This window comes from Suncus etruscus, chromosome 16 (genome assembly GCF_024139225.1).
Source record: "Suncus etruscus isolate mSunEtr1 chromosome 16, mSunEtr1.pri.cur, whole genome shotgun sequence".
Classification (NCBI taxonomy): Eukaryota; Metazoa; Chordata; class Mammalia; order Eulipotyphla; family Soricidae; genus Suncus; species Suncus etruscus.
Genome location: NC_064863.1, coordinates 33,609,904 through 33,636,087, shown reverse-complemented (window position 1 = coordinate 33,636,087; position 26,184 = coordinate 33,609,904). Strand labels below are relative to the sequence as shown.

At 42.6% G+C, this 26,184-nt stretch overlaps 1 protein-coding gene across 1 annotated transcript in view; it reads right to left on the bottom strand.

Moving 5' to 3' along the window:
• KLB (klotho beta) overlaps nt 1-24,100 on the bottom strand; it is a 44,877-nt gene extending 20,777 nt beyond the window's left edge. The window contains 1 exon segment of the mRNA XM_049790113.1: nt 23,276-24,100. Within this exon segment, the coding sequence (XP_049646070.1) occupies nt 23,276-24,100 (825 nt within the window).
• Between the last annotated feature and the right edge of the window lie 2,084 nt (nt 24,101-26,184).

Genomic DNA, 26,184 nt, shown 5'->3' with positions numbered 1-26,184 from the left:
CCTGGCAGAGCCAAGGAGATTGATCATATGGGGTATTGGGGCTTGAATTCAGTCAACTATGTGCAAGGCAAATACCCTACTTATTGTACTGTCACACTAGCTGCTAAAATAGATGTCCTACCTAAGCCAAAAGGGTATTGAAATGGCTAGTGCATGTTTTGCATATGGGAAGTCAAGGTTTAATCCTCATCACTGCACAGTTCTTGAATTCCACCAGGAGTAACCCCAAAACACAGTGAGCCATGAGTGGTTCCTCAGCACAACTGGATATGGTCCCCAAACAAAGCCAAAACAACAAAAAATTAAAAGTTCTGTGACAAATTTCAGGATTATTTGAACAACTTATTATTTGAACAACTTAAATGATGACAAGATCTTGCAGCATCAGCATTTTAATGAGAAATGAAAGAGACTTTAGACTTTTTATCTTGGCAACACCTTCCTAGTGAGTTTTCTGGAGAGAGATGTAAGCATGTTTTGGCCACCCCCAAGGTGACCTTCGAGGTCCCGGGGTCTCTCTCACCTTTGCTGTTGTTTGCACTTGCTATCATGGTATCTAGGGTTATCTGTGCTCTGGTTGCAGCCAGACTCTCCATCCTCCTGTGGGGAGGTTCTTAGAAGCAGCACAGGCGCTTGCAGGAGATCCTGTTTGCCAGAGTCGCAAAACCTGCCTCTGAGATAGTAAGTCTTGGTGAAACATCTCCCTGCCCTTTGGTCTGACACCCGAAGAACGGTCTGTTGAGAGAATTTGACAGGCTGGCAAGGAGCGGAATGTGAACAGACACCCCACAACTTGCACAATAGGCCTTCGGTGGTTTTCCAAGGTCACCCTCTCTCTTGGACAAGGCCATCTACCTTTGAAATGATTGATCTAAGGGAGTGTCAATCTTTGTTCCTAAAATTTAGTAGCTTACTGGGGAGGCCAGCCATTTTTTCTCTCTGAGTCAGTTATCAAGGTATGCTGGCAGCAAAGGAAAGCCTGGCCCAGAGCTTCTATTCCTGCTTTGGCTGGAAACTGAGAACTTGCTTTGTGGTCCTAGAACTGAGGCTTGATAGATGTCTTGATGACAGAAACAAATAAACCGACTAGTACATCTTATAATTTATTTTATTTATATTTGAGTTTGGGAATACACCCAACAGTGCTCAGGGCTTACTCTTGACTCAGGGATCAGGAAAGGGCTTGGTAGACCATACAGGGAGCCAGGCATCAAACTGGGTAAACAATATACAAGAAAAATACCTTACCTACCCTCTGTGCTATCTATGCAGTCCCAATTTGCATATCTTTAGAAAAAACCAATAACAACAAAAAGGGTAGAAAGTCAGGAAGACCTGGCAGGGACAATTGGGGAAGGGATGGACTGAAGATAGATAAATGAACCTGGCTAGGCTTAGGTTTGTGTTTAAGAAACATCTATCCATCTTTTAGGACCAGAACCATACTTCTGTGGGTAGTTTGCTTGCATTGCATCTGAACAGTTCAATTCTGGGTTCAATTCCCAGTACCTGACATTGCCAGGAGTGATCCCTGAGCACAGAGTCAAGAAAGAGTCAGCCCTGAGCACTACTGGGTGTGTCCCAAAACATACAAGAAATCTCTGCCATTCATCCAAAAGTATGTTTAGAAACCTATGCCTATGTGGGTTTTCAGGGCACACTTTGAACCTAGATCAGACAAGTACAAGGCATGTGCCTTAACTCCTGCTCTCTCTCTGGTCCATAGAACTTTATTTTAGTCATATTTTGGTAGACATTCCTTCATGGGAACTACAAATTTGGTTATTCTTAAAGTCACTTAACAAAGTGTGGAATAAAAACTGCCCAACAAAGTTTATTCTAGGGCTGGAGAAATAGTGTAGAGAAAAGAGTGTTTCTCTTGTACATAACTGACATGAGACCCAGGTTCTATTTCCAGCATCCCATATGGTTCGCCAAGTCCATCTGGAGTGATCGCTGAGCACAGAACCCGGGGTTAGCCCCGAGCACTCCCTGGTGTCGTCCAAAAACAAAAAGAAAGGAAGTTTATTCTAAAAATCAGTAATCATATTAAACTGTTTTCATATTTTCTGGGGGTCCTAACAGTGCTTCCAAATATTTTTCCCAGCTAAAATATTTTTTTCCAGCTAAAATAATTTTGACTCATTTATTTTTATTATTATTTTTTTTCTTTTTGGTTTTTGGGTCATACCCGGCAGTGCTCAGGGGTTACTCCTGGCTCCATGCTCAGAAATCGTTCCTGGCAAGCACGGGGGACCATATGGGATGCCGGGATTTGAACCAATGAACTTCTGCATGAAAGGCAAACGCCTTACTTCTATGCTATCTCTCCAGCCCCATTTATTTTGTTTCTAACCTTCAGAATTATCTAAACAGTATAGCACTTCACCAATTTCATGAAATATTTACTTCATCATTCTGTCTTATTTTTTTTCTTCTATAAATCATGCTGTAATTAATTTTTTGGGGGTGAAGCTATGCCAGAGATTGAACTCAGTGCTATATACGTGTAGCATATGTTCAGCCACCTGACCATATTCTGTCCTTGTAACAACTAATTTTATTTGTTTTTTTTTGGGGGGGGGAGGTCACACCCAGCGGCAGTGATCAGGGTTACTCCTGGCTCTGTGCTCAGAAATTGCTCCTGGCAGGCACAGGGGACCATATGGAATGCCGGGATTCGAACCACCATCTGTTCGAATCAATTGCATGCAAGGCAAATGCCCTACCGCCATACTATCTCTCCAGCCCCTAATTTAAGATTTTAACCTTAAAATTAAAATTGTTAATTGCAGGAAGGGTCTACCTATTTTAAAAATTGTTCTACATTTTTCCAAGTTGCTTGCCATACATATTATCCATCGTGGGGAAGTATGCTTTTATCGTTTGCTTCAAAACATCATTGACCCTATTTGGAGATAATCAGTCATTAAGTGTGAAGTAGGGGCCAGAGCGATGGCATAGCGGTAGGGCATTTGTCTTGCACGTGGCTGACCTAGGATGGACCGCGGTTTGATTCCCCGGCATCCTTTATGGTCCCCCCAAGCAGGAGCAATTTCTGAGCGCATAGCCAGGAGTAACTCCTGAGTGTCATTGGGTGTGGCCCTTCCCCCCCAAGAAAGAGTGAAGTAAAATGCCTGCTCAGAAGCAGGTGGGGGAGGAAAGAGGGCATCAGAGAGGGTGAGAGGGAAACTGTTGACGTTGGTTGCAGAAAATGCACACTGGTAAAGATTGTTGAACAATGTATGTCTATAACTTAATCATGAACAACTTTATTATTTATTTATTATTAAAAATAAATTGTAGTACAAACAACTTTAAAACCATGGTGTTTAAATAAAAATTATAAAAAAATAAATGATATGAAGATTCCTGGGTTGGAGTGATAGCAAATCTGGTAGGGCGTTTGCCTTGCATATGGCCAACCCAGGTTAGATCACCAGCATCCTATATGTCCCCTAAGCATCACCAGGAGTGATTCCTGAGCGCAGAACCAGAGCCAAGAGTAACCCCTGTGCACTGCTGGTTGTGACCCAGGAATATATATATATATATATATATATATATATATATATATATATATATATAATATTTCTCTCTATATCTATCTATCTATCTATCTATCTATCTATCTATCTATCTATCTATCTATCTATCTATCTCTATTTATCTCTCTCTCTCTATCTATCTATCTATCTATCTATCTATCTATCTATCTCTCTCTCTCTCTCTATCTATCTATCTATCTATCTATCTATCTATCTATCTATCTATCTATCTATCTATCTATCTATCTATAGAATAATATGAAGGTTTTCTTCCCTACCTAGAACTGTAGAGGACAAGATGACCCCTGGCTACAAAACAGGAGACCCATCTCCAATGGACAATTTCTGCTCCTTATTAGCTTCTAATTTTGATAAGCCATTTGCTTCTTTGCACTTCCGTCCTTATACCTCCGTGAGTGATAGTACAGTGGGTAAGGTGCTTGCCCAGTTGCACACAGTTGACCCAAATTCAATCCCTGCACACTGCTGGGAGTTAATTACTGAGTGCAGAGCCAGGTGTTACCCCTGTGCATTGCTAGATGTGGCCTCCAAACCAAAATCCCCCTAAAGAAAAAGATAACTGATTGTGGAAAAACAAATGACCAAAATAATCAAATCTGGAGATTTTGTCTTTGGACTGGGGGTGGGGTGGGGCTACTGGCTGACATCCTCAAGACACTGATGAAGGGAAGTGGGCTTTCTGGTTGTGTTGTGGTGTTGGAACTATGCATGCATGAAAAGGATGAGTAACAGTATTGTACATCTAGAACCTTAATAAGAATGTTTTTAGGGGCCGGAGAGGTAACATGGAGACAGTGCATTTGCCTTGCCTGCAGAAGGATGGTGGTTCGAATCCCGGCATTCCATATGGTCCCCCGAGTCTGCCAGGAGCGATTTCTGAGCGTAGAGCCAGGAGTAACGCCTGAGTGCTGCTGGGTGTGCCCTCCCCAAAAGAGAATGGTTTTAAATAAAGCAGAGCTAGGGGCTGGAGCAATACTATAGCAGGCAAGGCGATTGCCTTGTAGTGGCCAACCTGGATTTGAGCCCCTGCATCCCTTGTACATGGCCGACCTGAATTTGAGCCCCTCGCATCCGTATGGTCCCCTGAGCCTGCCAGGAGTAATTTCTGAGCACAGAGCCAGGAGTAACCCCAGAGCACCACTGGGTGTGGCTCCAAACTAAAACAAAACAAAAAGTAGAGGTACAATTCCAAGCAATAACACTGAAATCATGAGATCCAAACTTTAACAACCAAACTTAAAAAAGGTGCCTGTCAAGATGGAGGGTTGGGTCCAGAGGTAGGAGAAGGTGAAGAGAGCACATAGGTGAAGAGAGCCTCATCTCTCAAACTTTATGGTTTAGTTTTGCCCATATTAGCTGATTTTCATTCACTGTACATTTGAACCAGTAATAGTTTCTGTTTGGTTCTTTTTTCTACATACTCAGCTCTTCTTTATGTTAGTAGCTGGCTTTATGATCATTATGATTACTGCTTTTCCAGATTATGTAATATTTATTTTGTAATCACAAATATTTATTCATTGACTATTTAAATTTATGCATATTTTACTGTTCAATACTTAACAGCTTTAAAATTATTGTAGAGCTAGAGAGATATCTCAACAGGTTGAAGTACCTGGAAGGTACCCAAGATCCTCTGAGTAGCCTTCTGAGTAATCTAAACATTGAGTCCAGAGTAGCACCTGAGTTTCTTGAGTATGGCCAAACAAACAAATATGACTATTTTTGGGGGGCAGGCCAAGGTACTTAATAATATTGGGAGGTAGGCTCTCTTGGTGCTACCCAAAAAACTAGATTGGACATTAGTGCTACTTCTGGTGGTGCTGGGAGCCACCAAAACCACCCCATCAGGGGCTGGAGAGATAGCATAAAGGTAGGGTGTTTTGCCCTGCATGCAGAAGGATGGTCGAATCCCGGCATCCCATAAGGTCCCCTGAGCCTGCCAGGAACGATTTCTGAGCATAGAGCCAGGAGTAATCCCTGAGCACTGTCGGTGTGGTGACCCCAAAACCAAAAAAAAAATACAAAACCCCCCCAAAAAATCAATCCCATCAGTGCTCAGGGGCCTCCCTCCAGAATCATATTCAGTGAAGCTGGGGTAAGGCATGAGGTGCAGTGCAGTGCTAGGTTTCTAATTCTTGTCCCTGAGCATGCAAGACATGTGCCCCATAACTGAGTTATCTCTCCAGTCCCATGTGACTCAGTGTTTTTGTTTTGGCCATACCGGGTGATGCTCTAAGGCTTACATTTGGCTCTGCATTCAGGAGTTACTTTTGGAAATGCTCAGGGGGTTATATGAGATGCTGGGAATCTCATATGCTCCTGTTCAATGGTGTACAAAGCAAGTGCCCTTTCTGCATGATGGTATCTCTCTAGCCACATTACTTTTTATTTTATTTTGCTTTATTTATTTATTTTTGAGTTTGGGGCCACACCGGCATCACTCAGGGGTTACTACTGGCTCTGTGCTCAGAAATTGCTCCTGGCAGGGTTGGGGATATCATATGGGATGGTGGGGATTGAACCCAGGCCCAGGCCCATCCTGGATTGATTGGATGCAAGGGAAACATCCTAATGCTATGCTATTACTCTAACCCCATATTGCTTTTATTATCAATATTACTATTATTATTATTATTTCCATTTTTTAACGACCATAGCAGAGCTCAGGGGCTGTTCCTGGCTTTGTGCCAAGGAGTGACCCCTGGCTCTGCTCTGGAGGAACATTTGCAGTGCTAGGGATAGAAATGGAGTCACAAGGATAAAAGACAAATATTTAAATCTCTGTACTATTTCTCTGGTTCTCATCTTTTTTCCTTCTTTTTTCTGATACTGGAGATTGAACCCAGGATCTTAGACATGCTGAGCAAGTGTCTTGCTGTAAAATGTTTAGTAAAGAAATAATAAGTTTTTCTGGTTCTAGTCTCAGATTCTGTGAAATGAGAGCCCTTTGGGGCTGATTGGAGAAGAGGAAAGTTGGCTCCATAAGAAACAGATGGATATGGACTGGAGAGATTAGACAATGGGCAGGGTGTATATTCTCATGCAGGCAACCTAGGTTTGATCCCTTGCTCCCTATAAAGTTCCCTCAGTCCACTAGTATTAATTTCTGAGCTCAGAGCCAGGAGTAACCTCAGAGTACTGTTGTGGTTGGACACCTCACATAAAAGAAGAAGGAGAAGGGCCGAGAGATAGCATGGAGAGAGGGCATTTACCTTGCATGCATTAGGAAGGTGGTTCGAATCCCAGCATCCCATATGTCCCGTTTCCCCCCCCCCCCCCACCTGCCTGCCAGGAGCAATTTCTGAGCATAGAGCCAGGAGTAACCCCTGAGCTCAGTTGGGTGTGACCCAAAAACCAAAACCAAAACCAAACCTCCCCCCCCAAAAAAAGGAGAAGGAGAAAAAAAAGAAAATGGAGTGATTCTCAATATTTCTAAAATGAAATTCGGTAACTCTTCTCTTCCAAAAACTTCTTTAGCTATTTTTTTTTCAGATTTGAAGAAAGAAAAAATCATATACAATAAAATCCAATTCATGCAGAAAATCCAGAGGGGAATTTCAAAGTTGCTCCCAGTACAGGTTAGCTGTTCAAAGTAGCCTATAGTGGGGCCAGAGAGATAGCATGGAGGTAAGGCGTTTGCCTTGCATTACAGAAGGATGGTGGCTCAAGTCCCAGCATCCCATATGGTCCCCGGAGCCTGCCAGGAGTGATTTCTGAGCGTTGAGCAGGGAGTAACCCCTGAGTGCAGCCAGGTGTGACCCCAAAACCAAGACAAACAAACAAAGTAGCCTATAGTAAGGGCTGGAGCATTAGTGCAGTGGGTAGGGCATTTACCTTGGATGCAGCTATTGTGAGTTCAATCTTCCACATGCCATGTGATCCCTCAAGCACTGCCAGGAAAGATCCCTGAATGCAGAACCAGGAATAACCCCTGAGCATTGTTGGGGTGACCCCCCAACAAACAAAAACCGCACCAAGTTATCCCACCATATTTTCAGCCTTGAAGTGATGAAAGAACCCAAATGGCTAGGTACATTCTTAGTGAATGCTGTAAGTCCCAAGTTCCATCCCCAGCACCGCATGGCCCTGAGGCTCTGCTGTGTGTAGCTCTGTGGGCCCTGCACTGCAGTTCTAGGCCTAAGCACTGAGCCACATGTATATCCACATAATTGGACTCAGTATCACTGGGACTAGCTCAAGGGATCCCCTGAGCACAAAGTGGGAAAGACCTAATCCCAATAATTTCAGCCTAACTAAAATCTTTTTGGTGTTGTTCTTTTTGTTTGGGGGCTACACTTAGCGATGCTCTGGATTTACTCCTGGTCTACACTTTGGAATCACTTCTGGCAGCACTTGGTGGGGGGAGATTTGACCATGTGGAATTTGGAGATTGAACCCCAGTTGTCTGCTTACAAGAGAAGCATCTTACTTGCTGTATTATCTCTCTGGCCCCTAACTAAAAGCTTAAAAACAACCTTTTTCTCTTTGGATAATCTTGAAACTCTTTAAAACACTATCTTACTCTCTGTTCTTTGGAGAAAATTTAAATATTAACAAAAGTTACCACCCCCCTACCCTAGTCAGGATTCAAGGAAACTTAGCTAAAACGAAGTAAATCACCTTGGTAGGATATTAAAAAATATCTGGATCAGAGAGATAACACAGCAGATAAGACACTTGCCTTGCATGCAACCAAGCCCTGTTCAAAGTGTTTTTCAATGAAGTAGCACGTGGTCCCTAAGTGGTCCCTGCCAGGAATGATACCTGAGCACTGAGCCAGAAGTCACTACACACTGCCTGGTGTAGTTCATTAAAAAAATAAATGGCTGGGCCCGGAGAGATAGTACAGCGGCGTTTGCCTTGCAAGCAGCCGGTCCAGGACCAAAGGTGGTTGGTTCGAATCCCGATGTCCCATATGGTCCCCCGTGTCTGCCAGGAGCTATTTCTGAGCAGACAGCCAGGAGTAACCCCTGAGCACCGTCGGGTGTGGCCCAAAAACCAAAATAAATAAATAAATAAATAAAAATTGCTGATGCGGGAGCGGTGGTGCAAGTGGTAAGGTGGCTGCCTTGTGTGCACTAGCCTAGGACTGATCACGGTTCGATTCCCTGGCATCCCATATGGTCAGAAGCGGTTTCTGAGCGCATAGTCAGGAGTAACCCCTGAGCATCACCAGGTGTGGCCCAAAAACCAAAAAAAAAAAAAAAAAAAAAAAGCCATTATTTATAAAGAATATATTTAACTCGAGCCAGAGAGATAGCACAGCAGTAGGGTGTTTGCCTTGCATGCAACCAACCAGTCCAGGAAGGACGATGGTCCCTGAGCCTGCCAGGAGCTATTTCTGAGTGCAGAACCAGGAGTAACCCCTGAGTGCCACCAGTGGGTGTGACCCCCCCAAAAAAAGTATATATATATATATATTTTTTTTTTTTTGTGGTTTTTGGGTCACACCCGGCAGTGCTCAGAGATTATTCCTGGCTCCAGGCTCAGAAATTGTTCCTGGCAGGCACGGGGGACCATATGGGACGCCGGGATTCGAACCGATGACCTCCTGCATGAAAGGCAAACGCCTTACCTCCATGCTATCTCTCCGGCCCCCAAAAAGTATATATTTAACTCTTTTACTCTTAGTGGTGAGGTTTGGGTCACCCCCAGTGGTATTCAGATCTTTTTTTTGGGCGGGGGGAGTCACACCCGGCAATGCTCAGGGGTTATTCCTGGCTCTACGCTCAGAAATCGCACCTGGCAGGCTCGGGGGACCATATGGGATGCCGGGATTCGAACCAGCGACCTTCCGCATGCAAGGCAAACGGCTTACCGCTGTGCTATCTCTCCGGCCCCGGTATTCAGATCTTAAGCTTTCTTCGGGATAACCCTGAGAATCCTGGCAGGGCACAGGGAATTAGATGGGATGCTGGCAACTCACTGAACTGGGTAGGCTGTGTGCAAGGCAAGTACGTTCTGGTCCCACAGTTTGGAAGATCTTGTGTACTGCTGGAGATTAAATTTAGGTCAGCTGTGTGTAAGACAAGCACCCTGTGTGCAATGCTATTTCTTAGGCCTCTTTCACTCGGTCTATTTTTTTGTTTTTTGTTTTTGGACCACACCCAGCGGGGTTTTGGATCACACCCAGGGGTTACTCCTGGCTCTGTGCTCAGGAATTACTCCTGACCAGGTTCTAGGGACCATATGGGATGCCAGGGATTAAACATGGGTCCAACTCGGGTTGTCGCTTGCAAGGCAAACGTCCTACCTGTTGAGCTATTGCTCTGGCCCAACTCCTCCTATTTAATTAATTTATTTATTTATTTTTAATTGTTTTGTTTTGTTTTTGTTTTGGGGTCACACCCGGAAATGCTCAGGGGTTACTCTGGGCTCTACGCTCAGAAATCGCTCCTGGCAGGCTCAGGGGACCATATGGGATGCCGGGATTTGAACCACCGCCTTCTGCATGCAAGGCAAAATGCCCCACCGCCATGCCATTTCTCCAGTTCCTCCTCCTATTTTTTTTTTTTTTGGTTTTTTTTTTTTTTTTTTTTTTGGGTCACACCTGGCAGTGCTCAGGGGTTATTCCTGGCTCCAGGCTCAGAAATTGCTCCTGGCAGGCACAGGGGACCATATGGGACGCCGGGATTCGAACTGATGACCTTCTGCATGAAAGGCAAACGCCTTACCTCCATGCTATCTCTCCGGCCCCCCTCCTCCTATTTTTAATAGTTCAAATTCTTGTTTTCTAAAATCAGATTAGAATTCACCTTAATGAGTTTTCCCCAATACCCTTTTTTATTTTTTTGTTTTTTGGGCCACACCCGATGATGATCAGGGGTTAATCCTGGCTATGTGCTCAGAAATCACTCCTGGCTTGGGGGACCATATTGGACATGGAGGATTGAACCGTGGTCTGTCCTAGGCTAGTGTGTACAAGGCAAATGCCCTATCGCTGCACCACTGATCTGGCCCCTATCTTCACCTTTTAATGTTTCTGTCTTTGTAGAGTTTAAATGTTTTTCAGTATAAATGCATTCTTTCTATAATGGAAAAAGATCAAGATAATTGGCTAAACAGTCAGTGTGAGTGAATTTAATTGCTCTGTGCAATAACTCTGTAGTTTCTCCAAAATAATATATATGTATATATATTTCAAAGGAAGAAACAAGCTTCATCTTTAAGTTCTGTTGTTCTGTATTTCGTTACATATTAAAGAATTTTTTTATTTGATGTGTTGATGTTCAAAAGCAAAAGAGGGAGATACTGCAATTCCTATGTGATTAACATGAAAGAAATTTTGATAGGAGTAAACTCTGTTCTTTGCTTAGGACTTAGTCTCACAATCTCTGGGCCAGATACAATGCTAGGAAAAACCACTCCACCAAAGACTAACAGATCCTGGTTTTCTCCCAAAACATTTTTCAATCTCTAGATCACCCTGGATCCACTTTAATCACCTCTTTCTTGAGGAGCAAGTTGAGAGTTTCTAACTTATTCTCAGCATCCCTACATAAGAGAACCATTCATATACGATTATTTTCATTACAACCTCTTTTTCTTTCTTTTTTTTTTTTGGGGGGGGGTCACACCCATTGACGCTCAGAGGTTACTCTATCCAGAGCTATTGCTCTGGCTTCAACTCGTCCTATTTTTAATAGTTCAAATTCTTGTTTTCTAAAATCAGATTAAAATTCACCTTAAAGAGTTTTTCCCAGTCTCCCCCCCCCATCCTTTTTTAGTTTTTCGGGCCACACCCGATGATGCTCAGGTATTACCTCCTGGCTATGAGCTCAGAAATTGTCCATGGCTTTGGGGGACTATATGGGACACCAGGGAACAAACTGAGGTCAGTTCTGGATCGGCCACAATGCAAGGCAAACGCCCTACCCCTGTGCTATCGCCCCAGCACCATCTTTTTCTTAAATTTTGTAAGTTTGGATTTTCTCAGAAAGACTTTTTTTTGGGGGTGGGGTTTGGTTCTGGTTTTTGGTTTTTTGGGACACTCCTGGCAGTGCTCAGGGCTTCCTCCTGGCTCTGCACTCAGAAATCTCTCCTGGCAGGCTCGGGGACCAAATTGGGATGCCAGGGATTAAACCCGGGTTCGGGCCGGAGAGATAGCATGGAGGTAGGGTGTTTGCTTTGCATGCAGAAGGACGGTGGTTGGAATTCTGGCATCCCATATGGTCCCCGGAGCCTGCCAGGAGCGATTTCTGAGCATAGAGCCAGGAGGAAGCCCTGAGCACTGCCAGGTATGACCCAAAACAAACAAACAAACAAACCCGGGTTCGTCCCAGGTCGTCTGCTCAAGGTAAATGCCCTACCTCTGTGCTAAGGCTCAGCTCCTCAGTAAGACATTTTATATACAATCAAATGGCTTACTTAAAACTATAAACTAGGGCTAAGACCGGGGCCGGGAGAGATAGCACAGCGGCGTTTGCTTTGCAAACAGCCGATCCAGGGACCAAAGGTGGTTGGTTCGAATCCTGGTGTCCCATATGGGTCCCCCGTGCCTGCCAGGAGCTATTTCTGAGCAGGACAGCCAGGAGTAATCCCTGAGCACCGCCGGGTGTGGCCCAAAAACAAAAACAAAACAAAACAAAAAAACAAAAAACAAACAAACAAAAAAAAAACTAGGGCTAAGACAAATACCCTCATCTTGCATTCAGGAGGCCCAGGTTCCATTCCCAGCACCACATGATTCTTTTGAACAATGCCAAAAGTGACCCCTGGCACCAAGTCATAGAGTAACCCCCTTGCACGCCATTGTGTTCCTCTCTCATAAACTAACAACAACAAAACTATAAAACTATGTGCAATTTCTCTCTGTTCAAGTTGCGACACTAGGAATTTTTTTGGTTTTGGGGGTCACACCTGGCAGTGCTCAGGGGTTACTCCTTGGCTCTATCGCTCAGGAAGTCGCTCCTGGCAGGCTCAGGGAACCATATGGGATGCTGGGAATAAGCAACTGGGATTTTGTCTTGTGTTGGGCCAAGTGCAAGGCAATATGCCCTTACCACTGTGCTATTGCTCTGGCCCTAACATTAGAATTTTTTTTATATGATGTTTTCCCGATATCTAGTTGGACCTAAGTTTCCATGTATGAGAGTGTCCATACCAACTCAAGCTGTTTAAATATGACCACAATGTTATTCTTTGGACATTTTTAATTACATTTATTTAAGCTCTTGTTAATCATTACTAAAGTATAACTTTTTCTGCGTAATAGTTAGAAAAGGTAAATATTGCTCTCTTGAAGATATTGATTATAGCCTACAGATATATTTTCTACATGATGCTTTTTTTTTTTTTTTTGGTTTTTGGGCCACACCCAGTGATGCTCAGAGGTTACTCGTGGCTATGTGCTCATAAATCGCTCCTGGCTTGGGGACCATATGGGACACAGGGGGATCAAACCTCGAACCATGGTCTGTCCTAGGCTAGCACGGGTAAGGCTGTTTGCCTTACTACTTTTGCCACCGCTCTGGCCCCCTACATGATGCTTTTCTTCCTTCCTTCCTTCCTTCCTTCCTTCCTTCCTTCCTTCCTTCCTTCCTTCCTTCCTTCCTTCCTTCCTTCCTTCCTTCCTTCCTTCCTTCCTTCCTTCCTTCCTTCCTTCCTTTCTTCCTTCCTTCCTTCCTTCCTTCTTCTTCTTCCTACCTACCTTCCTTCCTCCCTCCCTTCTCTTTTTCTCTCTCTTTCTTTCTCTCTCTTTCTCTCTCTCCTTCCTTCCTTCCTTCCTTCCTTCCTTCCTTCCTTCCTTCCTTCCTTCCTTCCTTCCTTCCTTCCTTCCTTCCTTCCTTCCTTCCTTCCTTCCTTCCTTCCTTCCTTCCTTCCTTCCTTCCTTCCTTCCTTCTTCCTTCCTTCCTTCCTTCTTTCTTTCTTTCTTTCTTTCTTTCTTTCTTTCTTTCTTTCTTTCTTTCTTTCTTTCTTTCTTTCTTTCTTTCAGATTTTGGGTCACACTCAGCAGTTCTCAGGGGCTACTCCTGGCTCTGTGCTCAGAAACTGCTCCTGACAGGGTCCGGGGACCATAAGGGATGCCGAGATTTCAATCACTGTCCTTCCTGAGTTGGCTGAGTGCAAGGTAACCACTCTACTGCTGTGCTATCTTTCTGGCCCCAGGAGTAATTTCTAAACTCAGAGCCAGAAATAGGCTGAGTACAGTTGGGTGTATCCAAAAATCAACAGAATGTACAGAATATGTATAAGTCGGGGCCAGAGCGATAGTACAGCGGTAAGTCTTTTGCCTTGCACGTGGCCAATACAGGAGGGACCTGTTTCTAATCCCGGCACCCCATGTGGTCCCCCTAGCCTGCCAGATGTGACTTCTGAGCACAGAGCCAGGATGTGACCCCCAAAAATGTATGTCAGGAAATAAATATTTTTAGATATTATTGTGGACAAATGAAGATATTCCATCTTTAAATACTGATGTCTATATGTGTATAAGTTTCACTATCACCACCTTAAAAATAAAGCTCTTTCTCATTTGCGGGATATAAAGAAACATAATAAAAGAACAATAAAATGGTCAAATGCTTCAGAACTGTAGATTTTGTTTTTAGACTGAGCTGAGGGGTGGTGACTCAGGGGCATCCAAAAGACACTAGAGGAGGGAAGCATACTATCTAGTGGTGGATGTGGTGTTGGAATGATGAATGCACCCAAAGTACCTTAATCCTGGTACCTCAAAGTAATAGTAAATAAAAAATTAAATATAGATGAATTTGGAAAAAGAAAACAACCCTCAAATATCAACCTTACTTTAGAACAGAAGTAGAAGTAAGCACCAAATACTGTCAGGTGTGACCGAAAGACAAAAAAAAAAAAAAAAACAACAACAAAAAACTATCAAGAAAACCCCCATCCCAGACAAATAAAAAGAGGACCCCATTCGTAAGTGCTAGGGCTTACTCCTGACTCTATGCTCAGGGATCACTGCTGGTGGGTTTTGGGGAATCATATGAGGTGCTGAGGATCAAATTCAGATCAGCAGTGTGCAAAGTAAGCACCCTACCTCTGTACTATCCTCCTCCCTTTCCCATTTTAATTCTTACAGCAGAGGGTTAAAATAATGATCAGAAGTCAGAGATATAGTACAGTGGATAGGATGTTTGCCTTGCATCAATCAATCTAGGTTCAATTCCTAGCATCTCATATGATTCCCAGAACCTGCCAGGAATAATTCCTGAGGGCAGAGCCAGGAGTAAGCCCTAAGTACTGCTGGGTGTGGTTCCAAAGCATGAAAAAAGGAAGAAAAAAAAAGAATTTTTATTTCAAAATATTGCTCTTAGAATATTTTAGATGTAGATGGTGGGTTGGGTAGAAGTTCATGGATGACATTTGATCTACTTCAAGGGGTCTGTGCAATACTGCAGCCTTCTTGCCGGAGAACACAGTTGCGACAGTCTTCTGGCAAAGAACACGTAGCCCTGAGTCATGTGAATGATGACTTCTTCACAGTTGTTTTTTCACACTAAATTTTGGTTTAAAAATAGTGGGCCAGGATGTGAGTCAGCCACTGAGCACCTGCCTCATGTGTGTGTGTGTGTGTGTGTGTGTGTGTGTGTGTGTGTGTGTGACTGAGAGAGAGAGAGAGAGAGAGAGAGAGAGAGAGAGAAAGAAAGAAAGAAAGAAAGAAAGAAAGAAAGAAAGAAAGAAAGAAAGAAAGAAAGAAAGAAAGAAAGAAAGAAAGAAAGAAAAGAGAGAAAAAGAGAAAAGAGAGAGAGTATAAGGAGGGAGAGAAGCCCGAGGTTTCATACCTACCAGCAACACATCAAAAAGAACTTGTTTCAATAGTTTTTATTTAAGAAGCATATGATATACAATGATGCTAAAAATTTTTTTTGGTATGTTTTTGGACCACATCCTGCAGTGCTCAGGGCTTACTCCTTGGTCTGCACTCAGAAATCACTCCTGGTGGACTTGGGGACCATATGGGGTGCTGGGGATTGAACCGTGGTTGGCTACATATAAGGTAGCCATTGTACTATCCATGCCCTATCCATTGAACTATCACTCCAGCTCCAAAGATAATAATTTTCTTTTATTTTGAAATATAAAACTGAGGGCTAGAGAGCCAGCTTAGTTAGCATCAGCTTGACATGTAGGAGGCCTGGGTTACATCACCCAAACACAGAAGTTGGAGTAGGCCCCCAGCACTACCAGTTGTGACCCAGAAACCATTATGTGTGTGTATATAATATTGTCTCTTTTCTCTTATTTTATTTATATTTTGTTTTTATGGGCCATACCTGAGAGGCCATTGCTGAGGTAACTCCTTGCTCTGCACTTAGGACTTACTCTTTGTGGGCTCATATGAGATGATAAAAATTGAAAAAGTGTCAGCCATGTGAAAAGTAAATACCTTACCAACTGTGCTATAGCTCTGGTACCCTTATTTTACTTTTAATTATGGAAATAATCATAAAAAATAGAATGCTACAACGGAAACTTCAAGAACATTAACACTCATGAGCCATCAGCATTCTATGACATGTTTCAAGGTGGGCTTTTAAACTGACATTTTATTTAAGCTGACATCTCTACCTGCTGGGCCCGGAGAGATAGCACAGCGGCGTTTGCCTTGCAAGCAGCCGATCCAAGACCAAAGGTGGTTGGTTCGAATCCCCGGTGTCCCATGTGGTCCCCTGTGCCTGCCAGGAGCTATTTCTGAGCAGACAGCCAGGAGTAACCCCTGAGCAACGCCGGGTGTGCCCCCCCCCAAAAAAAAGACATCTCTACCTGGGGATGCTCTGAAAGAGCTACTAGTTTTGTGTATTCAGGGAGTCTACGTGGCTCTGGGATCAAATCAGAGTCAGCTGCTTGTAAGGTAAGTGCCTTAACCCCTGTACTATTTGTCTAGTTCTTGACCCTAACATATTTTGTTTGTTTTTGTTTTGGGGCCACACGGAGCAGTATTCAGGATTACTTCTGGTTCTGTGCTCTGAACTCCTAACAGGGCTCTGGGGGACCATAAGGGGTGCTGAGAGAAGCACCTGTGCCTGAAATTTACTTCATTTTTGTTTTTGTTTTGGACCACACTAGTGGTTCTTAGGGCTTACTTTTGGCTCTGAGCTCAGAGATAACAGCTGGAGGGTTTGGGGGTTGGACATCAAACCTGGATTGGACACATGCAAAACAAAGATCCTAGCCACTGTACCAGACAATTCACTGGCCAGAAATTCACTTCTATTCAATTGCAATTTGTTGTTTCGTTAGTTTTATGGTGCTGGGAATGACATCAGAGCCTCATGCAAGGCAAATGTCCTACCACAGACTACATCCCTGGTCTTTCAGTTGCAGATAAAATTTTTTTCTGGGACAAAATTGGATATTTTGTGAATATTCCTTAAGTAGAAAATAGCCAACAGGATTATTTATCAAAATGAACACATACTCAGCATTCTGTGAGCATCTTGATGTTGAGAAATGCTGAGTCAAGGTTCCTCAAAGAGATGAAAAAAATAGATCCAAAGTTCAGGTGCATAAACAAGAGGTTGTGGCCTTGAGTTAGTGTTGGTTTCCTAACATTGCTTGTCCTGAAAGTCTCTTTACATCATGAAGCAACCTTTTGAATCCCTGAGGAATTTAGAACTTTATTTCGTCATTGGTGCATGTTCTACAAAAAAAAGTTAGTCTATTATTTTATTTATGGAAATCTTTTTTTTAAATTGGAAACTGTATTGTAAAGTTATTTTAAATGAATTTAGGTATTTAGAACTAAATTGCAAATGTTTAAGTGTTCATATATATACATATATATACTGTATATATATATATAGAAATGAACATTGGTGTTTTTCCACTTAAAATGTTATTTTTGTTTGTTTATTTTTGGATCACATCTGGTTACACATCAGGAGTTACTCCTGGCTCTGCACTTAGAAATTATTCCTGGTGGTGTACAAGGGACTCAAGGGACTTAATGGAATGCCAGGAATAGAACCCAGATCAATCTTGCGCAAGGGAAGCACTCTATTTGCTACCCTATTGCTTGGGCCCTAAAATATTGCATTAATTAAATCATTTTAATTACATATAGAAATACATTTATGACCTATTTTTATTTATTTTTGTTTTGTTTTGTTTTGGGTCCTCAGGTGGCTCGACACTCAGTAATCACTACTGGTGGGCATAGGGGATCATGCAGGGTTTGGGAATTGAACCCAGGTCAGCGTCATGAAATACAAGTACCCTACATGCTGAACTAACTTTTCAGTTCATAGGACCTATTTTAAATGACATCCTGTATTTGTTATCAGGACTAAATGTGAAAATGCAGAGTGAAGTTTGCATACTCATAGGCCTGCTAAGTCTCAGAAACCTTCCTTCCTTCCTGTTTTTGAATGGGAAATGCTCTAAGATGGAAAAAGGAAGACAATGTTAAATTTTGGTTTCTGAGTGCATAACCAGGAGTAATTCTTGAGCATTACCTGGTGTACCCTCCTCCAATTTTTTTTGTTTGTTTGTTTCTGGACCATGCCTTCAGCAGTGCTCAGGACTTACTACTGACTCTGTACTCAGGGATGACACCTGTCAGTGCTTAGGGGACCATATTATATGTTAGGGTAGACAGCATGTAAGGGAAGTGCCCTACCCACTGTACTAGCTTTCTGGTCCCTGGGGATATTTTGGTTTTCACAACCCAGAGGACAGGGGTTGAGTAGTTAGTGGCTATCAACATCAACATCTGGGTAGGTAGAGGCTGGGGTTAGTGCCATCCATCTTCACGATGCACAGGCAAGTCTCCTCTACCTCTTTCCAACAAAGGATTATTTAACCCCAAATCTCAGTTGTTCTAAGGGTATCAGGTGTGTCTGGCACTTTATAGTCAGGCACATATTATTTCATCTCTGAAGGGTGATATTCTGGACTCATAGCAGTAGAGAACTTGCCTGGCAAATGCAACATTCTAGATTGAATTTGTGGCACTGGATAAAGAAACAAAACCAAAACTATGATGGAAGGTGGAAGTAGTTAGTGCAGAAGTGAATGAAGTGAGCCACTGTTACCTGAGCAAAGTTACCTGAGGCTCTCAAATGTTCCCTGAAAAAGAGGATGACAAGTCTCTATGTTTAAATTATGAAGTGTATCTATTGATCTGAAACAGGCAGCATGTCTGTCTCAACAAACAGACCATAGGGTTCTGCTCTTCTAACTGGAGGTCTGAGGCCTCGCAGGCTGCAAGCAGCCTCGTGATCTTCGGAAACACCAACACAAGCCTTCCTTTCCCACCAGAGAGCATTTGACGTCCACCCACAAGAAGAAACGAGATGAGAGCCTCCGAGTCTGCGCTGCTTACTCAGCCCCTCTTTCCTTGTCTATTGGTTTGGGTTGTTTTTGTGGAAACCAACTTGAATTAGGTTTCTGTCACCTTGCAACTGAAAGCATTCTGACTCAGCAGTATGTGTTTCCAGATGACTTCATAAGAATGGGGAGAGATAGCATAAGGTCAGATACTTGCCTTGCACACAGTCACCTCCAGTTCTATCCCCAACATCTTTATTTATTTATTTTTTTTTTTTTTGGTTTTTTGGTTTTTGGGCCACACCCGGCGGTGCTCAGGGGTTACTCCTGGCTGTCTGCTCAGAAACAGCTCCTGGCAGGCACGGGGGACCATATGGGACACCGGGATTCGAACCAACCACCTTAGGTCCTGGATCGGCTGCTTGCAAGGCAAACGCCGCTGTGCTATCTCTCCGGGCCCTCTATCCCCAACATCTTATAAGACTGCCCAAGTCCTGCCAGGAATGATTTTTGAGCACAGAGGCAGAAATAAGACCCAAGCACTGCCTATTGTGCCACCCCCCCCCCAAAAAAAAAAACTAGCAACAATGCACTCACTGGTTTTATGAATGTTGTACCTGATATTGGTTCTTGGATGGGAAGGCTTAAAAAAGGACTCTTTCAGTGTTCATGTAATCAACTTGCCACCTAGTTTGTATCTAGTTCATATGGAGAGACTGGACCATAAAAGCAAGTGAAATATTACTCCTTTCCAGAAACTACCAGGCTAGCAGGGGAGGCAGACAAGTACCACAGGGACTTAGTGATAGGATAGAAGCAAGGACATTTCATTATGAGGGAGATGACAAGAGGGGTTTTAACTCTCCTCAGGGGGCAGTAGTAGTTCAGAGAGGGTGACCACCTACACGGAGGTTTTTTGGGGGGGTTGATGTTATATAGATGGAGCAGTGAGTTAAAAGAAATGAATGCCCCCTGAAAAGAGTGCAAATGGAAGTTGAATGGAGGGGTATGGCAAAGTGAAATGGAGACACTGCCAGGAAGTGCCTGTAAAGCACTGTGGGGGTGCCAGGATGTCAGGAATGGGCATGGGAGAGTGGAAGGAAGCAAAGGAATGGTGGGGAGGGTGGCTGAAAAAGCAGGAGAAAATGTGTCTTGAAGATTTAGTTGAGAATTTGGGACTTCATCCTAAAACCCCTGGGGACCCTCTAACAACTTTTATGCCAGGAGAGGGAAAGTGATATTTCATATTAGAAATAGTCATTCGAAGGAAACTGGGAGTGGTGAAAGGTACCAGACAGGATGTTTATAAAAATGACAGATAATAAGGTTCTAGAGATAGCACAGTGGTAGGGCCTTTGCCTTGCACACAGCTATGCCTGGTGGTTGACTCTGGTTCTATTCCCGGCATCCCATTTGATCCCTGCCTGGATCGACTTCTGAGCACAGAGCCAGGAGTAACCCCCGAACACCTCCAGGTGTGATCCCCCCCACCCAAAATAGATAATATTTAAAGTGATCATCACCATCCATAGAGGTGGTCAGGCCAAACCTTGCATAGTGACTGGGTTCTTGAAAAAATTTCCCTAGTGGGTTAGATTTGCTTTCTGGTGATTAACAGCTGTGCAATAAAGTGGCAACTAAATTCCAGGTCAGTGTTCAGAGGGAACCTTCATCAGGTTTCCCCCAAGTCAGGACATTTTGGATGGAGGAATTCTTAAAAGATTATTTTAGGCTGGAAAGAGTCCAGTGGGTAAAGGCACTTGCCTTGAACACAGCCAGTTCCAGTAATAACCAGCAAGACCTAGGATCTCCTGAGCACTGCTAGGAGTGATCCCTAAGCATAGAGATAAGAGTGAGATCCAAATAATTTTGGGTGTGGCTCTCTCCTTTTTTGACCCCTTCAGAAAGATTCTCCCAACACTGAAAAGGTTCCAATATAGTTTATGAAATCTTATCAATATCTAAGGGAGAGACATATGACCTCCCATGTTTTATATGGAAGATTTTATATTAGACTTTTAAAAGCCACGCTTAGACATATGTTCTTGGACTAAAAATAAGTCTTAAGATTGCTGCTCTGGGTCAAGAGGCAGACCAATACAGAAAAAACACTTGATTGCAACAGATAAGAATCAAGCAAATCTTTTCCATTTTAAAAGAAACACAGAGGAGCAAGAAAACCCAGAATTTTTGGAGAAAACCCAGAATTCACTCTGGGTTACCAGGCAACATAAGGTTTCTTTCTGGGGCTCCCAGAGAGATTTCATTTCCTGCCTGATTTCATGAGATCCTTTATACTCCTGAGTTAGGTGAGTGATTCCAAAATTTTAAAGAGATTGAAGAAATTATTTGGAAAACACAACTAAAAGTCACCCCCCCATTTCAAATGACAGCCATCTCACCTTCTGAGCTATTAGTTTGTGTAAAAAGCAGAATTTACTTAAACCCAGAGACAGCCTATCTGAAAACAACACTTTTTGGGGGTTTTGGGCAACACCTAACTGTGCTCAAGCTTATTTCTTGTTTCATGCTCAGAGATCACTCCTGGAGAGATTCAAGGCACTATATGGGGTGCTGGGGATTGAAGCCAAGTAGGACATGTGCAAGGCAAATGCCCTACCTGTTGTACTATCACTCTGGCAAACAGTATTTTATTTTCTTTTTGATCACACCCACTGGCACTCCGTACTTGCTCCTGGCTCTGTGCTCAGGGATCACTCCCAAGGCAATCCTGGTGGAGCTTTAGGGACCATATTGAATGCTGGGGATCTAACCAAAATTGATTGCATGCAAGGCAAATTCTCTACCCAATTTACTATTGCCCCAACTCCCAAATAACACTTTTTATATTATTTGGAAGCAACATCTATTTGCTACAATTTTCTCTTGTTTATGTTTATGAAAAGAAGGTAATTTAAATAATATAATTGTATTGATTTATCCTTGGTTCACAATGCTATGTAACTTTTTGAGTCTACAATATCATGTTTCTTTGTAGATAACCAGGTTTTTTTTTGTGGTCGCTTTTTTAGAATTTTTGTTTTGTTTTATTTTGGATACACATTCAGTTGTGCTCAGGGCTTACTCCAGGTTTTGAGCTGAGGGATCATTCCTGACCTGTCTCTGAGGACCATATGGGATGCAACCCACATGGGCAGTGTGCAAGGCAAATAAATGCCTTAGCCACTGTACCATTTCTCTGGCCCCAGATTTTGGGTTTTGGTCCACACCTATTTGTGTTCCTTACTTATTCCTAGATCTTTGCTCAGAGAACACTTTTTTTTTGTGTGTGTGTGTGTCACACCCAGCAGTGTTCAGGGATTACTCCTGGCTCTATGCTCAGAAATTGCTCCTGGCAGGCTCGGGGGACCATATGGGATGCCAGGATTCAAACCACCAACCTTCTGCATGAAAGGCAAATGCCTTACCTCCATGCTATCTCTCCGGCCCCCTTTTATTCACATTTTTTATGATAACCAATAGCATTTTACTTTGTATCTATCTTTTGGTACAGTTTGATGTTTCTCAATTTACAAGAGTATGTGATGTACAAAAAATTAAACTAACTGGATAAAATAAATACTTAATTTACATATACATAAATTTTTTTCTCATGAAGTCTTTCTTATTCTGCCAAGTCACAATATCAAGCTAGTAATGTGTTCACAGTAAAATTCTGTTTGAAGATATGCAAATGATCTTAAATCATAATGCAATTTGTTTTACTGCAAGACAGATGTGATTGAATAGGTCAACTTCAAAGATTTCAATTTCTGTACTTAGAATGTGACAGTTAGCTAACATTTGTTTAGCTTATTCTATTGTGAAAAATAGCAATAGCAACACAAACAAACAAAACAAAGAACACAATAGCAACAAAGTTTTATTTTAGGAGGCTATGTCTTAGGTATAATTTTGAAATAGTCACAGATTCTCAAAACAGGGTTCTAAAGACCAAATTTATGTTCCCACAGAATGAGAGTAAACTCATATAGTCTCACACTCTAAATTATAAGTGCAGGTTTAAAAAATAGTTTGAGGGCCCGGAGAGATAGCACAGCGGCGTTTGCCTTGCAAGCAGTCGATCCAGGACCAAAGGTGGTTGGTTTGAATCCCGGTGTCCCATAGGGTCTCCCGTGCTTGCCAGGAGCTATTTCTGAGCAGACAGCCAGGAGTAACCCCTGAGCACTGCCGGGTGTGACCCAAAAACCAAAAAAAAAAAAAAAAAAAGTTTGAAAGTGCAAGTTTTTGGGTAATACATGCATAATATCTTAAGTAACTGAATCCACACAATGAATATGAAAGATAAGGCCAGTACTGGAGAATTAGGCCAAGCTGAGGACACTTATCATTAAATATCAATAGAGAATTATTTCAGCAGAAGACTTATGTGTGTTTTACCTCCTGATCCTTATATTCTGAAAGTATAACTTACAAGTCTAATTATAATGAAGCCCGTTGTACAGTACCTTGATTAAGTTGTGTCCTACAGTGTAGACGGCTGCTAAATCCTCCTCTCCAGGGGCATGTATCCCTGTGCCATACCCATGCCAGGCAACTAGGTATGGGTTGTGAATTGTAATCCAGTACTTGACACGGTCCCCAAACATCTGGAAACAGTATGTGGCATAGTCATTGAAGATATCAACCAAGGTTTCATTTTTCCACCCCCCATATTTTTCTTGTAGTGCCAAAGGCAAATCCCAATGGTACAAAGTCACTATAGGTTCAATGTTTCTCAGTACTAGAGCATCCAGAAGAGTATTATAATACTGAAGACCTTTTGCATTGGCGTCGGCTACTATTCCATTGGGGAAAAGTCTTGGCCAGGAAATTGAAAATTGATAGAAAGAAACGCCAATAAACTCCAGGGCTGACAAGTCTTTTTCCAAAAAGTGGTAACTGTCACTGGAACTATTCCGGCTGTGGCTATCGTTCAGGTGGGTCTGGAGGAAATGATCCCATATCGATGGTCCTTTTCCATCTGCTGTCCCAGTGCCTTCTACTTGAAATGCTCCAGTCCCAACACCCCAAAAAAAGTTTTGAGGAAAAGTGTCATAGACAAACAGCTGACTTTCATTTACCGGGCTAAGATGCGGATCTTTAGCCCAGACTGCTCTTCCATCTCCTGAGAAGCCAATAACAGTTCGAAGGAGAATAAAGGCTGACAGGATGACTGATCCGTGCCGTCCGCTGGTGGACATTGTTTTCCTATAACGTGCTCAGCTTGCATCAGGGCTGAGGCGAATCCATTCATTCCCTGGAGATTTTGCTGCACATTTGCCCGGCTTCATTTGCCACTGACTGCTGTCTTATCAACGCTCCTGTAAAAGCTGGTGATTGTAAAGCTCTGTCAATGATTAGCCTGAACTCTGAGGCTCAGGATAGTTCGTGGAGAGCAATGTAATCTGAGGGAGGTGGCTCGGTGTGTCACCTAGACATTTTGCTCTCTCTCCTAATGGGAGTAGCAGATGAAAATGCATCAGTGACAACTGTTGTAGTATGTTACCAAGGTAGACATAAACAAGGAATGCATCTTTCCTGCCCAGAATGGTTTGAACATGATTGAATCATGCATATATTCCTTCTCCGTTTCTATAGTTTTTTGAATGGTTATTACTGCACCTTCCAGGAAAAGGGATCTTATTTGCAAGTAACTCCTATTCCTCTATATCAGGAATAAACTAGAAATCAGCAAAAGATGACATTTGCCACAAAAGGAACATGTTAGATGTTAGATATTGTGGGAAAACTGCAAAATACATTGATGATTTTGAAAGAAGTCTTAAATGAATAAATATATCGGATGGGAGGAAGGACTTTCCAAGTTTATTTCACTTTCCAAGTCCATTTCTAAATTTATGACACTTCCCCCCCTTTTTATGACACTTTTAACCAAAATTTTTTATTCCAAAATTTTATTTTAAAATTACTGTCTGGAGAGAGAATTCAACACACAGAGAACAAGTTTTGTGTGCAGAAGGTCCTGGTTTGATCCTGGGTGCTGCTTCACAGAGTCTACCACCAGGGACGCCTCTGAGCAGAGACAGGAATAGCCCCTGAGCATGGCTGGCTGTGGCTCAAAAACTAAATCCAAACAAAATTTTTGTGAAAGTTCACTTGAAAAATAAATCTGCAATAATTACAAGAAGGAAGAAAAGTAAAACGAAAGAGTAAAATTATAGACTACTTTCAAGTATGAAAGCATGAAGAAGCACATGATTCTGAAACAATAGATAATATTGAACAGAATCTATCATTTCAAAATAATCTTTAAAAAGCAATTTTTTGGTTTGTTTGTTTCTGGATTTGTTTTTTTTTTGGGGGGGGCACACCTGTTGACGCTCAGGAGTTACTCCTGACTATACACTCAGAAATCACTCCTCACTTGGGGGACCATATGGGGCACCAGGGGATCCAAACTTGGTCTGTCCTAGGCTAGTGCTTGCAAAGCAGACACATTACCTCTAGCGCCATCCCTCCGGCCCCAAAAGCAATTTTTTTTTGAAGCAAAATAAATCAGAAGAAAAAAGACAAGTATTGGTTGATTTCCCTGTTTCCCAATAGAGGAACACATAATTAACAGATAAAACAAAATGAAAATGTAAACCAGTGGCCATTGTCAGCAGAAATAAGGGTGATTGAGAAGGGAGAGGAGTAGGGTGGGTGATGGAGATAAGGGGAATGTGTATGTAAAATTTATTTATTTATTTATTTATTTTTGTTTTTTGGGTCACACCCGGCAGCGCTCAGGGGTTACTCCTGGCTCCAAGCTCAGAAATTGCTCCTGGCAGGCTCGAGGGATCATATGGGATGCTGGATTCGAACCAATGACCTTCTGCATGAAAGGCAAATGCCTTACCTCCATGCTATCTCTCCGGCCCCAAATTTATTTATTATTAAAACAATTATTTTGTTTTTGGTCCAACCTGTTAGCACTCAGAGTTTAATCCTAACTCTGTGATCAGGTTCTTGGTAGGCTCCGGGGAACATATGGGATGCTGGAGATTGAATTTTGGTAGGCCACATGCAAGGCAAACGCCCTACCACCCCACCTGTGTTATTGCTCTGGCCCTAAAAAAGTGTGTGTGTGTGTGTGTGTGTGTGTGTGTGTGAAATTTAAATGGCCAATTGACTCAAGGAGAAACATAACATCAAACTGATCAGTAAGAGGTTGGAAATTAGTTCAATGGCTGAGCACATGCTTTCCATGCAGAAGGTCCAAGTTTTATCCCTGGCCCTCAGGGTCTTCCTGAAGCACTGCTGTGAGTGTCTTCTAAGCAGATTACTGAAGTAGTATTTTTTGTTTTATTTTGAGCCACACCCAGTGACCGTCAGGGTTACTCCTGGCTATGCTTGCAGAAATTTTTCCTGGCTT